General features: G+C 37.1%; 1 protein-coding gene across 1 annotated transcript in view; it reads left to right on the top strand.

The window, feature by feature from the left end:
- Positions 1-21: 21 nt before the first annotated feature.
- RECK (reversion-inducing-cysteine-rich protein with kazal motifs) overlaps positions 22-17,973 on the top strand; it is a 76,774-nt gene continuing 58,822 nt past the window's right edge. The window contains exons 1-5 of the mRNA XM_008578088.1: positions 22-51; positions 10,602-10,660; positions 15,842-15,875; positions 16,509-16,583; positions 17,480-17,516. Of these exons, the coding sequence (XP_008576310.1) occupies positions 10,647-10,660; positions 15,842-15,875; positions 16,509-16,583; positions 17,480-17,516 (160 nt within the window). The 5' untranslated portion in view covers positions 22-51; positions 10,602-10,646. The remainder of the gene's footprint in view (positions 52-10,601; positions 10,661-15,841; positions 15,876-16,508; positions 16,584-17,479; positions 17,517-17,973) is intronic.

Raw genomic sequence — 17,973 nt, forward strand, 5'->3', positions numbered from 1 at the left:
TCCTGGCGGGGGTCGCGGAGGTGGCGGGGGGCCTGGCCCCAGGCAGCGCGGGTGAGTAACAGCTGGAGCAGCGGTTCGGGGCAGTCCAGAGCGGCCGCCTCAGGGCTCCAAGATGGCGCGGGGCAGGGGGCGGGGGTGCGCGCGACCCCCAGACCCGGCCCCCGTACGGTGACCCAGGTTCGGGAGGTCTCAGCGGTCCCGGTGAGGGGATGCCGAAGCGGGACGAATGATGACCCCTTTCCACCCTCGTTCTCTCCGCCCCGAAGATCTCTGAACAGGGAGCGGTGACCCGGGTTCGAGGCCTTGCTCTGTCACCTACAGACGTGGGCTCCCTGCTCAGCCCTGGCCCCCTCGCCTGGCTCCGCTCCCTGTCAGAACAGGGTGAAATGCTTCACCCAGGATCGCCGCGAGGGCTGGATGGGATTTCGGATGTGCAGCCGTCTTACTGCCGCCCTCCAGTTATTGTTACTTGTTACTTGACCCCCACTTGGTTCGGATAGAGCAGCCTCGGTGGCGGTGGGCACTGACGAGCCCCACAGCCTGCCTGGTCTGTGCACTGGATGTCAGAGACAGGGCTGGGCTCCGGCGGGAGCCACTGAAAATCAGCAAACCCTGCTCTCTGGGAGTCGGCAGGCTTGAGGAGGGTTTTATTCTTGCTCTAGAGGAATTAACCAAGGATGGATAGAACACTGTTCAGTGCTTATTGATTGTCTCCCACTGGCTGGGCTTTCGGAGTCGATGCCGACTCCTGCCCTCCAGGAGCTCTCTGGCTAGGAGGTGGGGTACAACAGGAGCTCGAAGTAGTTCGAATGCAAGGCAGAAGTGTCCAGAGGAAATGAAGGGCTGTGGATGCACACACACACAGAGATGACATCCATCTGGGATGGGCGGAAAATTGAGTAATTCCCCCTAACTCCACTAGACGTTTAAAAATATCTGGGATTTGTACGTGCAAAAGTGGTAAAGTGCACTGCTTACAGAGACAGACACCTAGAAAAAGCAAAGCCAATCCTAACAAGGTTTTAAGATGGCTTACGATGTTGAAATAAATATTTTTTAAAAGAAAGACATTTAAAGAAGGGAGAGAATTGTGTCAGGAACCTGGGATGATGGTTAACTGTAATTGAGTTCTAAATTTAAATTAGCCCAGAAACCAAAGGAAAAAAGAGCGAACGAGAGAGAATGCTGTGTATTCTTGGCTAAATCAGCTTACCTTTCTGGGTCCCATTTTTCTCAGTAAGTTAAAAGAGATTGAACTAAAAAGCACTGACAAAGTTATGGTGCATAGAGTACTAGTCCGTTCTCCCACAACTAGTTGGTTCTGTGGGAATTAGTAGAATAGACTGATTAAGAACACTTTAGCTGGGCTGGCCCCGTTAGTGTTGTAACATCAAGGTCTAGGGGTTCCGATCCTTATTCATGCCAGTCATCAACAAACAAACAAACAAACAAACAAAAATCCACACAAAACACTTGAGCAAGTTACTTATCCTTAATCTTTTTGTACTTTAATAATTACATTTATTGTATATGGTACCTCGTATATTTTATTCTGAGAATTAGTTGAGATAATACATGTACAGAGTTTAGCATAGTAAGCACTGAATGTTAGCTATTATGTATTTGGGAAACACTGCACATTGTACCTTGTTTTATAAATTCACAAAAGAGATTCACAATAAAGGGTCCAAGGATTCCTATGGTAGAAACTTATTTGCTGGGGGAATAGGGAATGACTGCTAACAGTATGGGGTTTCTTTTTGAAGTGATGAAAATGTTCTAAAATTGGATAGTGGTGATAGTTGCACAACTGTGTGAATATACTAAAAACAAATGAATTGTACACTTTGAAAGGGTAAATTTCACGGCATGTGAATTATATCTCAATAAAATTGTTAATAGGAAGAAAGAAACTTGCTTGCTGATAAAACTCTTTTTTTCTTCATAGTACCTATAGCATACTTTAGAAAATGCTGGGGTAGTTTCTTTCTTTTTTTTTTTTTTTTCCTTTTTGTCTTTTTTCGTGTCCGGCAACGGATCGCAACCCTCAGTGTCGCGCCTGTACCGGACCGGGACCGGTAACGGAATTGCAACCCTCGGTGCTGCACCCGCACCTCGCTCAGCCAGTGAGCGGGAACTGGTCTGTATGTGGGATCTGAACCCTCGGCGGGAACGCCGCCATGCTCCCAAGTGGCGTGCCACCCGGCCGGCCCCTGGGGTAGTTTATTTCTAATGGCCTTTCCAGTTCTAAGAGTTCATGACAACATATAGTTTGCATTGTTTGATAAAAAGAAAAATTCCAAGTGTGATCTAAAAAATGAGATTTGTTCCTTGTACTAAATTCTAGGGAGCACATATTGCCTGGTTCCTTACATAAAGAACATTGAGTAATATAATGCACAAAGGCTTCCACTGTGGTTTTGTAGAAATGAAGTAAATGTTCTTCAATCCTAAACAGAAATTGAGAAGACAATATTAAATTGTATTTCAATGAAGGCCCGGCTTGTATTCCCACTCAGACAGCCTTCATTCCCCTCTCTCTATCCCTCCCATCCAAGGTTGGGTATTTCTGTTTCCTCTGGTATAAAGCTTTACAGGTTATTGACCCCCTCTTCTATAAGGCTTTACAAATCTTATCTGCCCTGACTATTCCTATTCCCCTGGGGGTGGAGGTGAAGGAGTGATATGACTTGCTCAATGATTATCATTTTGGAGATGGGAAGGGACCCTATGCTGCAGTCTCAGGATCTGTGTGTCATGGCACCTGATAACTGAGAGTAGCTCTGTTTTTATTTAAGATGTTTTGTAATAGTACATAAGAGAGAAAGATGTAACATTAAGGGCGAGGTTTCAACAAGCTGACATTTAAAGAATTATGTAATAGTAAGCCTAGAATCCTGAAAAAGTATGTGATGAATTTTAAGTTAGAAAAAGCAAATGCCTGGGCCGGCCTGGTGGCGCACTGAGCTAGTGCGCCGCTTGGGAAGCGCGGCGGCGCTCCCACCGAGGGTTCGGATCCCACATGCAGACCGGTTCCCACTCACTGGCTGAGCGAGGCGCAGGGGCAACACCGAGGGTTGCGATCCCGTTGCCGGTCCCGGTCCCGGTCCGGTACGGGGGCGACACTGAGGGTTGGGATCCGTTGCCGGACACGGAAAAAGACAAAAAAAAAAAAAAAAAGAAAAAAAGAAAAAGAAAATGCCTATCTGGAGCAAAGTAGTAAGAAGCAGATTCTCTTCCCAAAGAAGTATCTTGGCCCACACTGTAGAAAGAGCTAGGATTGGTGATAGACCAGATATGATAATTTTTTCTGGTATGCTGCTAAAAGTTCCTATCTTGCATCCATAGGTTTAAGTAATCTTTCATTCATCATACTTTTTACTGTATGGAACTTACAGAAAAAGGGTGGGAAGATGTGAAGGAGGTGGTTTTTACACATTACAAATGTGCTTTTTTAAAAAGAGCAAAATAGATACTATGGGGTTGTTTATCCAAAAAATATTGAGTGCTTACTATGTGTCAAGCACCGTTTTAGGTGCAGAGCTGCTGCTCTCAAGGAGCTCACATTCTAGGGTAGGGAAGAGAGACAATAAATAAAATGATTTGTGGGTATGATAAGTATGCTATGAAGGAACTAAATCAGATAGTAACAGAATTGTGTGAGTGGACAGGGAGTGGTTTTTTACATAGACTTGAGAAGAGCACACTCTCTGAGAAGATAAAGTTTAGAGCTGAGATCTAAAGGCTAAGTAGGTGCTATTCTTATGAAAGACAGGGTTAGGGGTCCAAGAAGTGCAGAGGCCTTAAGACTTAAGCAACAAAAGGTCTGTATGGTTGGAACATAGTGAGCAAAATAGTAGGCTAGGGCTCAATGGTACTGAGGCTTGCAAGAAGCCACATAAGGATTGTGGATTATTTTCTGTATGCAGATAGAAACCAGTAGAGTTTTTAAGTGAGAGAGGTATGATTTAACTTAAATTTTATTTTATTTTTATTTATTTATTTATTTTAAAAGATGACTGGTAAGGGGATCTTAATCCTTGACTTGGTGTTGTCAGCACCACGCTCTCCCAAGTAAGCTAACCAGCCATCCCTATATAGGTATCCCAACCCGTGGCCTTGGTGTTACCAGTACCACACTCTCCCAAGTGAGCCACAGGCCAGCCCTTGACTTAAATTTTAGATCATTCTTGCTGTTGAGTGGAAAAAAAAAAAAAATACACGCACACACACACACACACGTGTAGTAATGGGGTAAGAGTAAAAGCAGGGTGACTAGAAGGCCATTGTAATAGTTCAAGCAGGATCTCAATTTTGGCTCATAGTAGAGTGACGGTGGAGATAGAAGAGGAGAGATTCAAGATATATTGTTAATGGCTTGGATAAGGAAAGTAAAGGAAGGAGGAATAAAGGATTACTCATAGGTTTTTTTATCTTGAGAAACTCTTTAGTAAAAGTTGATACCATTTACTGAGGTAGGGAAGACAGGAAGGAGCCTGTAGGAGGAGGGTTGGCAGGTAAGGCAGGGAGAAAATCAAAAGTTCCATTTTTATATATATTTAAGATGATATTAGGAATAATTGTCCCAAATCCATTGCTTATTAAGCTAAGTTTTATACCTGTTAGTAAACCATTCAGCAAATTTACTGAGGTAGGGAAGACAGGAAGGAGCCTGTAGGAGGAGGGTTGGCAGGTAAGGCAGGGAAAAAATCAAAAGTTCCATTTTTATATATATGTAAGATGATATTAGGAATAATTGTCCCAAATCCATTGCTTATTAAGCTAAGTTTTATACCTGTTAGTAAACCATTCAGCAAACATTTGTTAAGCTGTTAATAGTGTCAGACACTGTGATAGACAAAGGGTGTAAAGTGATAAGCAAAAACAGGCATGGTCTCTGCCTTCAGGGGGCTGGGAAATTCATACATTAAATATCACCCAAAAGTGTTTAATATCTACATTGGTAATATTATGTGGTTGTATTAGTACATATCTGTTTATATTCTAAATCTGAAGAGTATATTTGAGAAAAAAATCATGTGATTTTTGTCAAGTATAGAGCACATAATATGATGGATGCTCTAAAGCACATAGATAATTTGAACAAGACTACAAGAAAAACATAGTGTCTTAAGAGACACACTCTGACTGTGGGATATACCATTGGGAGCCATACTTTTAGATCCCTTGTTTTATAGATAAGCACAGATTGGTGAACGGAATTATCCAAGAATACTGGCTATTAGCATCTGGGAAGGACTCAAGAAGAATCATTTGCTGGAGTTGTTTCATAATGGTGAATGTCTGGGTTAAGGTTCTTTTGACCTCAAGGAACAAAAACCAAGGTAGCTAAGGATCACAAGGCTGATTATATAGCATCTAACAAGAAACCACATGGAAATTCAAGAGTACAAAATTCAGCACACTTCTACCTCAGGGACTGCTTGAGGAACTGGAAAGTTGCCAAGAACCGAGACTGCTTTTAGAGACAGTCTCTTTATTTCTCATGGCTTCTCTCTGTGCATCTCTTACATTTTCCTCTCTCTACCAGCCAGCTTCCTCGTTTTACTCACAGTTTCTGCATCTTCATAAAACTTCAGCTTTCCCAGCCCCAGCTCTTCTTGACCTTATACTGCAGAAGCTGCTTACCTCTTGCCTGAGTGTGTGATTGGGTCCAATTTATCTTTTGACCTAAGCCAAAAAATCATGATGTTTGCTAAATTATGGGTGGGTTACCATATGAAATGTGGTACTGAAGTAGTACAGTGAGAGAAATAAGACTTTTTGTACTTTTTTCCTATTAAGAAGACATTGTATAACTAGGATATTATTACTTATTAATGAACAAATAAAAATTTTTGAGCTGAGCCCTGTGCTGAGTGAACCAAGAAGCTTATAGTTAATCTGGGGATACCAAAAGAACTCACATGAATGATTAGAAAAGAGTTAAGTGTTAAAGTTTCCAGTTCTGACTAGAATAGTAGGGTATTAAATAACCAAAAAATCAACACGGCCTGGGGTTGTTAGAGAAGAAAGGCTTACTAAGAGCTAAGATAGGATTTAAGCCTTGAAAGATATTTGGGATTTAAGTCAGCAGGAAAGGGGCACCAAGCATTTCAGGCAGAGGGCTCTGTTCCACGTAAATGTAGGTTTTCCTTGTTAAAAGTGTTAGAAGTTTAGGGAAGGAAAGGCTAGAGAAAGACTTGGAAAATTTAGAATTGGAATAACAGGAAACCATTGTAGGCCCTTGATTAGAAGAGTAACATCATGAAAGGTCTGTTAAAAAAAAGTAATCTGGCAGTCATGGATACTAGAATTGAATGAATATAATTGGCTGCTGTAGTAGTGCAGTATGAGGGAAGCAATGGAGAAGTATATCTGTAACTTGCAGATAATTCAGAAATAAACAAAATATATATCTGCCTATACATACCAACAGGCAGACAGAGGAGTATGACAAGATGTTAGCAATGTTGAATAGAGGTGGTGCGTATATGGGTAATCATTTTACTATTTGGCTCACCCTTGGCTGACAATATATTTTGTATAGATATATACACACACATATATTTTTAAAGGGATAAATGTGGCAATTGCATGAATGTTTTTATAAATTAAAGTTGCAGTTGTCATTTAAATGTTTTTAAAGTGCTTGTCATTTTCCAGGTTGTTTTTAAAATAAAAATTTGATTAAAAATAAGATTTTACTTAAATAATAAAAATAAGACCAGATTTTAAAATTAATATATCTTTTTTATTTAGAATGGCCTTTTCCCAAGTATTAGCTCAGATTTATTTTTTCCCCTCAATAGTGTGGGATATACATATATATGTATGTATTCTCTTTTAGTTTCTTTAGGAAGACATTAATTAGAAGGAATCTTTATTTTGTTTAAAAAGAAAACAAGAATGGCTTTTCATTAGCCAAATTTGAATTATAGCTTTTGGGAAGCTTCTGTAGCAAAATCCCTGTTAACTTCAAAAAATCTTATAATTCTATGGATATTTCTTATTTTTAGATTAGGGTGTGTATTTGTTTTTTTAAATACTAGTTGGCCTTAGAAGTTGCATTTTTCTGCATGTGGCTGGAGCATGTGCTTCCTGCTTACTTGCCTATCTTTAGTACACACGTGGCCAAAACCAGCAGCCAGACCTTGATGTTTCTAATTATTGGATAATTCTGCTTGCATATTTCTAGGCCACACGAATACCTTCCTAAACCCCAAAACATAGCCTTTAGTAATCAATTTTTGGTTTTTATTATTTTTATAATCACAGACTCTGGGAATAAGAATGCAAGATATGACACTCATCCTGATATCTTTAACGAGGATTTTTTGAATCCTCATTAAAAGAAAATAAAAAAAACCTGTGCTTTTTATTTTTATCATGTCAGTATCATTTTATTTTTAACTATTTTACTTTTATCTGTTCAATTCCATTTTATAAAATTAGAGTTTTAAACTATTATTCTTGCAGAACATATTAGAATTGAGTTATAAAACCAAAACATTTCTAGAATTTATTGTCTTCTCCTGTAGAAAACGTTAGGCCTAAGAGAGTTTTTTTGCACCATAGTAGTAGAATGACCCAATTAATCCATTTTAATTGCTCTAAAAAAGATAAAGACCTTTAATTGCCACATTAATTGCATTTGAACTCTTCTCCCCAATCCTTAATGAAGGCATATGAATTGATGTCTATTTGTAGACATTTATTTCTTGAAAAAAAAGCAATGTTAAAGACTCCAATCAGTTTTTATTGTTTCAAAGGAAGAAGAATGTGTACTAGTACAATTATGGCTAAGGGTAAGAAGAGGGTATAAAAACTTGATGAAGTAGAGGCCTGCCCCCATCCTGTTCATGGAGAGTGGCAGTCCTCTTGAGGGAGAACATGTACTATTACAGAGGAATGCTTGGTTGGAAAGGGGAAAGGAGTTATTACCAAAAGACTTCAGGCTGCCCTGTTTCATCTCGTTTTGTCAGAAATACCAGAAAAAGCTTTTGGAAAGACAAGAAGAAAAATAGGCCAAAATGTCAACAGAGGTTGTGACAGGAGAATGGGAATGTAGATCATTTTTCTTTTTCTTCTTATTTTCCAAATTTTTGAGGGATTTGTTTTAATGAAAAAATAATTATTTCAAAAATTTAACTTTGGAGATCACTCCACTATAAATTTGATCTTTACCACCATTAAATAGAAAACAATAGGCTTTTATACTTAATTTTTAATAAAACCTTTGTTGTTACTGGGGTATTAATTATAACACATTTTGTGTTTCTGTTTTGAATGGACCTTTGCTCCAAGAAACTGTTTTTCAAAAATCCCTAAGCCCAATCAACTAGTTTGCCTAGTTGTTTACTTTTTGCTAATCCTGTGTTTATTAGGACCTTATGTTATCCTGAGTTATCTTTGCTCATGATCAGCTGGATTTTCTGCCCTCATATGACCTTTGTGCTAGGGGATGGTAGAAAAGTAGAAAGTGCCAACTTCTAGAGCACTTCAAAAGAGCACATCATTGTTACACAGGAGGTCCCCAATACCAATCCTACTTTCAATCAAAAAAATCTGCTATTATCTAATTTATATATTAAATTGTATGGATTTTATTTGAAGAGAGGATTATGTTGCATATATATATACACACACATATGTAGGTTAAAAAATATATTTTAAACCATTGTATCAGATATAGCTGCCTGAAATGTCATATTTTCACTTTGTGTCTTGACTTGCCAGTCCTAAGCAGCCCCTGATCAATCCAGCTGTATCCATGTATTCATATAGTCTCTCTTTCTCTTTCTCTCTCTCTTGTTAAAAAATATATTTTAAACCATTGTATCAGATATAGCTGCCTGAAATGTCATATTTTCACCTTGTGTCTTGACTTGCCAGTCCTAAGCAGCCCCTGATCAATCCAGCTGTATACATGTATTCATATAGTCTCTCTTTCTCTTTCTCTCTCTCTTTCTCTCTCTCTCTGTACACACACACACACACACACACACACACACACACACAAATTCATGGAAAAATGGAATTCAAAGATAATATGGATATTTCCATGAATTTTTTGAAGTACCCTCATATATATGTATGTGTGTATATGTATGTGTGTTTATTTGTTTAATATCTGTCTCTGTAATTTCCATGAGGACAGAGACTTGTGATTGTTGAACGAATGAGTGAATGAATCAATTCCTGGTACTTGATAACCTGCTCATAAAATATTTTTTTTTTTTGTCTTTTTTCGTGACCGGCAACGGATCGCAACCCTCAGTGTCGCGCCCGTACCGGACCAGGACCGGCTACGGGATCGCAACCCTCGGTGTTGCTCCCGCACCTTGCTCAGCCAGTGAGCGGCCGGTCTGTATGTGGGATCCGAACCCTTGGCGGGAGCGCTGCCGCGCTTCCCAAGCAGCACACTGTAGCAGTGCGCCACTGGGCCGGCCCCTCATAAAATATTTTTTAAGTTAATAAATATCTTGGAGGAAAAGTTATTCCCTGCTTATTTCCAAGGATAGTGCCTTCACATATACATTGATTTCATCTTCTTTGAACTCCTCTTGAGACGTTGTTCTCTCAGAGGAGCATTAGCTCTCTACCGTTTCCTTCTGTCTATAAAGAAACTCATCTTTACCACTCTAAAAAAGGGGAGAAATTCTTCCTGTGATTTTGCATCCTCCTATGACTGCCACTCTCTATATCCTTTCCATCACTGTCAGACTTCTTGAGAATCTATATTTGCTTCCTGTATTTTCTCACCTCTGGTTTACTCCTTAATATCATTCACTCCTACCAGCTCTACAGAAAGCACATGTGAAGGTCACAAAGTGTCCTTCTAATTAGTAAATTCATTTCCTTTTTCCAGTCTTCAATCTAACTTGACTCTTGTTGTGCATGACACTAACTATTCCTTCTCCTGTGATGCCTCTCATGGTTGACTTCCGTCTCTGATTGTTCCATCTCAATCTCTTTCCCTGTTTCTTCCTAAGTCTCAGATGCTGCTGTTCTTTAGAATCTAGTGCTATATTCACTTCTCACTAGAAACTCTCCCTAGACAGTACCATTCACGTCCCTATACCGCCTTTATGCTGATAACTTCCAAATTTGGATCTTTAAGCTTGACTTTACATACACCCCAGGCTTGAATTTCTGATTTTACTGGAATTTCCATCTGGATGTCCTACAGGAACCTCAAATTCAACAGGTCCAAAACAAAATTCGCCAACTTTTGTCATTTGCATTTGTATTATAGGTGTAACAATAGAATCTAGTCCATTGGGTAATTTTAAGGATTGAATAAAGTAATGCATAAAACAAACAGTAAAATTCTGCCACATAGAAAGCATACAATAATACTAGCTATTAATATTAAATGCAGTCTCCCCTTTTAGACTGAAAGCTTCTTGAGAACAGGCACCATGTCCTCAAATCTAGCACTATCGTTTGCTTGTAATAGGTGCTCAGTAAAGTTTGTTGAGTTAAGATAAGTAATAATAATAATCTATTGAATAAACGGTTTGTGTAACCATCTGAATTAGCTTAGTCATCTTGTTTATTTAACAGTGGAACATCAGATATGTATTTTTTCTCCCTAGGTGCATTGTGTTGTAATCATTCAAAGGACAACCAAATGTGCCGTGATGTATGTGAACAGGTAAGCTTGCATAATAATTGTTGAGGCTGTTAGTTATGTAACTGTTTGTAAAATATAGTCACGTGTTGCTTAACGATAGGGATATGTTCTGAGAAATGCATTGTTAGGCAATTTCATTGTTGTGCAAACATCATAGAGAGTACTTACATAAATTTAGATGGTATGGCCTACTACACACCTAGGCTGTATGGTATAGCCTATTGCTCTGACCACGGTTGTATATGTGGTCCATAGTTGACCATTGACCTAAACATTGTGCATGACTGTATAATTGTTTGGAGAAATCTGTTAGACAGTACCCTAACCAAGTGATCAGAGTTCCCATCACCAATAATGGGACAAACTGACATGTGTCTGCTGATATGATGCACTAAGAAGGAACACAGTATCTTATATAGGATTCCTGCTAAAAATGCATAACCTGAATCATGAAGAAACAATCAGGCAAACCCAGATTGAGGGATATTCCTCAAAAGACCAGCCTGTACTCTTCAAAAAATATCAGTTACAAAAACGAAAAAAGGCTAACAAACTATTCCAGATTAAAGGAAGCTAAATGACGTGACAGCTAAATGCAATGCATAATCCTGGATTGGATCCTGGAGTGAAAAAAATTGCTATAAAGGACATTATTGGGATAGATTTGTGAGATTTGAACATGGATTGGATATTAACTAATATGAGGGTATTTCAAATAGTTCATGGAAAGATTAGTATTATCTTTTAATTCTATTTTTCCAAGAACTTTTTGAAGCACCCTCTTAATAGTGTATCAATACTGTGATCCTGAATCTGGTCATTGTATTGTGATTAGGTATGATGGTGTCCTTGTTCTTAGGAGATAACATGGTAGGATTTAGGAACAAATGAATCAATGAATTCTAAAATTATTAATCAAAATAGTAGTAGTAATAATATGTGTATATGTGGAGTTAAAGCGAAGTTTGCAAAATGTTAATAATGGGTGAATCTTGGTGAAGACTATGTGGGTGTTCATTGTACTATTAAAACTTCTCTGTTGTTTGGATTTTTCTGGGTGAGCCTTTTTAATGCAAGCTCCACTGAAGTAATACCTGTTTGTAATGTCCTACCTTTCTTTCATCATCTTGGTTGTGTAGTTCAAGACATGGCACTTGAGAAATAATGGTCTCAGTCATCTTTTGGAGGAATTTTTAAGTAATAATTTTATTTTGTCATGTTCAAAGACTGGGAAAGCTACTTAACTGAGACTGTAATTTCTCTCAAACAATACTGTGGACTTAGATTTTGCAAGATACTCCCTGATTTTAAGACATGAAAGATGACTCAGCTCATCTAAATAACTATTAGAGAATTCAATATGTCAAATTATTGCAAATTAAGTATTCTGCAAATTTACTGCTAGAATAACAGCTTTTAAAAGCAAAAATGGCCATAATAAGGAAACTTTTAAAGTAGCTCTGATACTTTTGGAAGCACTGCTTTCCTGACTTTTCACTTTGTTTTTACTTTTTCCACTGGTATTCCCTAGGGTGAATGATTTTTAAGAGGTGTTTTGTAATAAGACATCTGCAGCAGGCAAGGTCTAATTTCTTAAAATCTTAGCAAATTAATTGAATACTATAGTCACCCTAATAAAAAACATTCTTCCCTAAGTTCTTAACTAATCGAGAAATAAGGCAGATAGCTCTCAACGTGTTACATTTATTACTAGTTACACAGATGTTGAATGTGCCTTTTATCTCCAGGCACGCAATAAATGACAGAAGTAGACCTACTCCCAAGAGGAGGAGCGGTAAGGGCTGGGTTACATATGCTCACTTTCTCCTACCAGACTCAACAGTCAGTTAAGTTAGTCATCCCAATCATGTGAGGAGTGAGGGGTGTGGAGAGAGACCAGGGCTGTTCAAACTAGTAGAACTCACTCCAAATGGAAGGAAATACCAGGAGTGACGAATCATTATTTCTTCAACCAGGGGGCAATGAAGAGAAGATGGAGCCCTGGTGGCATTTAGGTTTTGAGTTGGGGTGAATAGTAATACCCTTGATGGCTGTAGGGAGGTTGGGAAAAAGATTTGGTTTGGGGAGGAAAGTGAGTCATTGAATTATCAGTGAAAACCACTGTGTGAAGACAGTTGAAGATTTGGAATGAAAACTTTTGGAATTTGAATTTAGATAAGAAGCCAGGGCTGGTGGTTTATAATAGTCAATAAAATAAATGTGATGATTTATATCAACAATGTCAGATGCCAAAGAAAAGTTAAGGGGTTTGAGATGTGAGAAAAGACTCTTAGTTTTTTTAAAAAGAAGACTGTTACCAGAGATATTCTAGAGCAGGTACTTCTGTTTGCTTTGTTTATGCTGAGTCCCTCAGTGTATAGAACAATGCCTAACACTTGGAACTCTGAATAAATATTTCTAGATTGACTGGAATGGTGGGGCTAAAAGTCATACTGCAGGGATTTAAAAATGTTTTTTAATAAAAAGATTTTAAATTTATGTAATTTTTCAAACTTATAAAAATGTATTCAGTTTTTATATATATCTCATCTTCCCAACTATATTATAAATTCTTCGAATATAGGGATTGCATCTTACTCATCCATGTTGTACTCATGCCCTTGCTAAAGGAAGCTGACCAATGTTTGCGAGTTGATTGGTGAAGAAATGGATGCAATGAAAGGAAAAAGCTGGAAAAGTCAGTAAGTCAGTGCAGGACACAAAGATTTGTTTCAAGATGAGAGGGCTTTGCTTGTTTGAAGACAAAGGGAAATGAATTTATAACAGATGGAGGAGATAAATATGGGTAAAAAAAAAACCCTCAAAATTCAGGATTATAAGGCTTGTAGATGGCATTATTTCTGCCTTGAATGGAGTACAGTCTTGGTTATTAAATTCTTCACTCTGAGGTGATTTGTATAATCATGGCATATATTCTAGTATATATTCTGGGTAAGCGTTCATCTTTCTTTTTAGGTGATTACCAGTTGTTTAGTGAAAAAAGTGACTACTTATATTCAAGTCTATCTTATCATCTGAAAAAAGTATATACATGTTGGCTTCCTTAAATGTATTCCTAATAAGTATATATTTCTCAGTTTAATTCACTCTACTTTATAGAATTGTATTTTAGAGACAGAAGAGACCTGATACATTGTCTAACTTCTTAATGTTGGTTATTAGCTATTCACGTAACTCGAATCTGGGGAGCTAAATTTTATTTCATTTTTTCCGTATCTGCCAGACCCTTTGCTATACCCCTTTACATGTGTTATTTCATTTAATTCTTATACCAAGCACTTAAAGGAGGTAATGTCATTTTCTGCATTTTATAGGTAAGAAAATCGAGGGATAGAAAAGGTAACTTACCGAGGACCCCAAACCAGTGACTTGAAGAGCAGGGGCTCAGACCCAAATCTGTCTGATTACAAAGTTTATACTCTTAGCCACCAGTCAATAACCACCTCGTGTAAGGCCAAGTAGGTTGCCCAAAGTTACTCAAAATATATTATTTCCAACTCTCAGTTCCATGTTCTTTCCATTGTTCTAAGCTGTTTCAAGTCCTTGTAGGTTTTTTGCTTTTTTAGGTTTTTTTTGTTTTTTATTTATTCGGTTTTTTGTGGGGAGATGGAGTCAAGAGAAGAGGGGATTTGTGAAAGCTTAGCTTTCTCTGTGCTTTTTCCCATTTCATTACCAATGTCATATGCTTATTATGCCTGCCTGCATTTCTTTCTTTCTTTCTTTCTTTCTTTCTTTCTTTCTTTCTTTCTTTCTTTCTTTCTTTCTTTCTTTCTTTCTTTCTTTCTTTCTTTCTTTGTTTCTTTCTTTGTTTCTTTCTTTCTTTCTTTCTTTCTTTCTTTCTTTCTTTCTTTCTTTCTTTCTTTCTTTCTTTTTCTTTCTTTCTTCCTTTCTTTCTGTTGCTCTTTTTCATTCTTTCTTATCATTCATTGTTATCATTTTCCATTTTTTTAATAGTAAAAAATTTCAAATTTATACAAAGATAGAAAGAAAAGTATACAAGCCCCCATATTGAGCTTCAGTGTATTAAGTCATAGCCAATTATGTTTCATTCATACCCCCATCTACTCCTCCCCTCCCACCACACCCATTATATTGGGGCAAATTTATATTGAGGCAAATCCCAGCTGTCTTATCATTTGATCCCCGAATTTTCAGTTTGTATAATAAGGATTATAAAGACTCATTTAAAAAAAAAACAAAAAACAATACCATTATCACTTCTTTAAAAATGTAATATTCAAGGGCTGGACCATGGCTCACTTGGGAGAGTGTGGTGCTGATAACACCAAGGCCACGGGTTTGGATCCCTATATAGGGATGGCTGGTTAGCTCACTTGGGAGAGCGTGGTGCCGACAACACCAAGTCAAGGGTTAAGATCCCCTTACTGGTCATCTTTTTAAATAAATAAATATGTAATATCCAAATATCTAGTTATTATTCAGATTTCTTAATTATTTCATAAGGTTTTTTTAGTTTGGATCAGGATCCAAGTGAGATATAAGCATTCTAATTGGTTGTATATCTTTTAAATATCTTTTGATCTGTGAGCTTCCCCTTGTAATTTATTTGATGAATGAATTTAGTCATTTATCTTTTAGGGTTTCCCCAGTTTAAACTTTGCTGTTCACATACCCATGGTATTGTTTAACATGTTCCTCTTTGCTCTACACTTTTAGTAATTGGTAGTAAGATTTAGAGCATAGCTGTCCAATAGTACTTTCTATGATGAAGAAAGTATTCTATACCTATGCAATCCAAAGTGGTAGCAGCTAGCCACATATGCCAAGTGAACACTTGAAATGACATTAATGAGAATGAGGAACTGAGTTTTTCATTTTGTTTAATTTTAATTGGTTTAAGTTTAAATTTAAATAGTCACACAAGGCTAGCAGCTGCCTTATAAGACAAATCCAGAGGCTTGATCAGATTCAGGTAAGGTTTTGTTTTTATTTTGTTTGTTTGGCAAGTCTTCCTCATAAATGATATTGTGTCTGGTTGTTTCTTTTTGTAATGTCAGTAGTCATCTCTGATAACTGCCTTAAATAAATGTACTATTCACTAGGAATTACAGGATGGTGATATTCTAGCTGTTCTCACTTCTTAGTTGTAATTGGTATTTTTGGAGCAAAATGGATACTAAATAAACTAACTGTAGATAAATCCTTTTTCATTGTCCTTAGCATTCGTGGATTTTACAGTCTCAGCTATTTGCAGGTAACCATGATGGTCTGTCTGATAAATGTAATGATTTATAATTTACTGAGACACAAATTGTTACTGCATTAATTAAAATCCTATTTGGAAATTAGCCATTTAGCCTGGTATGTGAGCCTCGTCAGCACCTGAGCATGTATATTTTAAAAAAGGCTTTTGTCTCTATTTATGGAGAACTTATGTGCCATAATGCTTTTTACAAATTTGTTCTTTACCAGCATCAAGGGTAGGACATAGTCTATTTTTCATCATCACTAGTTAACTAAAAGCAGTTTATAAAACAGTTTAGGGTAAATTTATCTTTTTTTCTTCCTTTTTTGTTTTTCTCCCCCCTCCACACAGTCTCTCCCTACCCCCCCACAACAGGTTGGTAGGTTGGTAGCCTGGTTTTTCAATAGAAAAGAGTCTAGACTTGCTGTATTTGTACTTTCTTGATTATTTGCCAAACTAACCAACCTTTTAAGAAATGTTACCTCAGCTTAATTTAGATCCTTTCAGAGGTTTTCCATTTATAAAAGGAAGTTTGAAAATATTCTAGGCAATTGATAAATCTAAAGGATAAAACATTTTTCCTTCTTTCTTATGAAAAAAAAATTCCATAAATCCTTTTTTTTTTTTTTTTTGGTCCAATAGATTTTCTCCTCAAAAAGTGAATCCCGACTAAAACATCTATTGCAGCGAGCCCCAGATTATTGTCCAGAAGCAATGGTAAGTTTTGTTTAATTTGACTGTGGAAGCTTTTGTCTAAATGAAGCCATCTAATCAGTTACTTTCAGATGTAGCAATTTTTAAATGTGATTGGGATTTGTGGTCAAAGTAAAATGTTAAGTTTAACTAGCTACTTTAAAAAGATCTTTACACAGATTGCTAGATCAAATATTGTCTTTCATCTTTTATTGTCCTATGAGGTAGGTCTAAAAACAGTCAAATATAAATGTATATCAATCTTTAAATTTTATTATAATATTTTATCTGGGATTTGTAATTTTATTTATTATTGTATTTTGAGTAGCTATAATAACTAAATCTCATATTTATTTTGATTTTGAAAAGTTGAATTTGAGATAAGAGAGATATGTGACTTCTTGTTATTCCTATCTTTTTGTTTTCTGACATATAATAGATACATTGCTTGCCTGTCTGAATTATGTAACTTAAAATATCTCTGATGCTTATGCTATCCTCAGTGTTTGGAGTGCTTATGGGTCAGGCCCAGAAAGCCTGAAAGAACCTCTTTAGATACTGTGGCATGTGTTATGTGAAGGAAAAGAAAAGTTGATGATCAAATAGTTGTAACTGACACATGATCCTTTAGTTACTCTGCAGACACTTTGTCTGTGTGCTTGGAAACAGTGATTCCAGTAAGTATCCTGAGTAATCAGATTCCTCCTTAGATGGAAAAATGGGGAAAGAACAAGCATATTTTTGTATCTCAGCTTTTTTTTCTTCCCTAAATAGTTGGTCGATGTACGTATAGTCCTAGAACATCGACTGTATAGACACAACCATAATCATTTTAGCTGTCCATAACTTCTGTAGAAATTAATTGTCATATTTAGGAACCGGTTATCTACATAAAAACTTTTTGTTGATTACAATTTTAGGTTGAAATTTGGAGTTGTATGAATTCATCTTTGCCAGGTAAGAAATAGAAGTATAACATTTAGCACTTTAATTTTAAAAACTTATTTTGTCAATGAAAAATCTGTGTTATAGTCCTGTGTGTAGTCTGTATGTAGCTTGGAGTTTCTTTCCTCTCCTTCCTCTCAGCATCCAAATTTTCCAATGTATGGTTTATTCTCATTCACTTGATCTTTACCTTTGTATTCTGTCTTCAGTTCTACCATTCTGTTGAAACTAGAATTTGAAGGATCACAAAGATCCTTTGGTTCTAGATCTTATGGCTTTTTCTCGGTACTTACTCTCTTTGACTTTCCTGCAATAATTGATATTATTGACTACCACCTCCTTATGACTCCACCTTGGCCTCAGAACCTTGTTCTCTCTTACCTTTCTCCTCTTACTTGCCATAAACACTGTGGTTATTCCTATGTGTGATCCTCCTCACTTCTCTCTCCATACCCACCCTGGTAATCTC

The sequence above is a fragment of the Galeopterus variegatus genome, unplaced genomic scaffold (assembly GCF_000696425.1).
Source record: "Galeopterus variegatus unplaced genomic scaffold, G_variegatus-3.0.2 Scaffold1628, whole genome shotgun sequence".
NCBI lineage: Eukaryota > Metazoa > Chordata > Mammalia > Dermoptera > Cynocephalidae > Galeopterus > Galeopterus variegatus.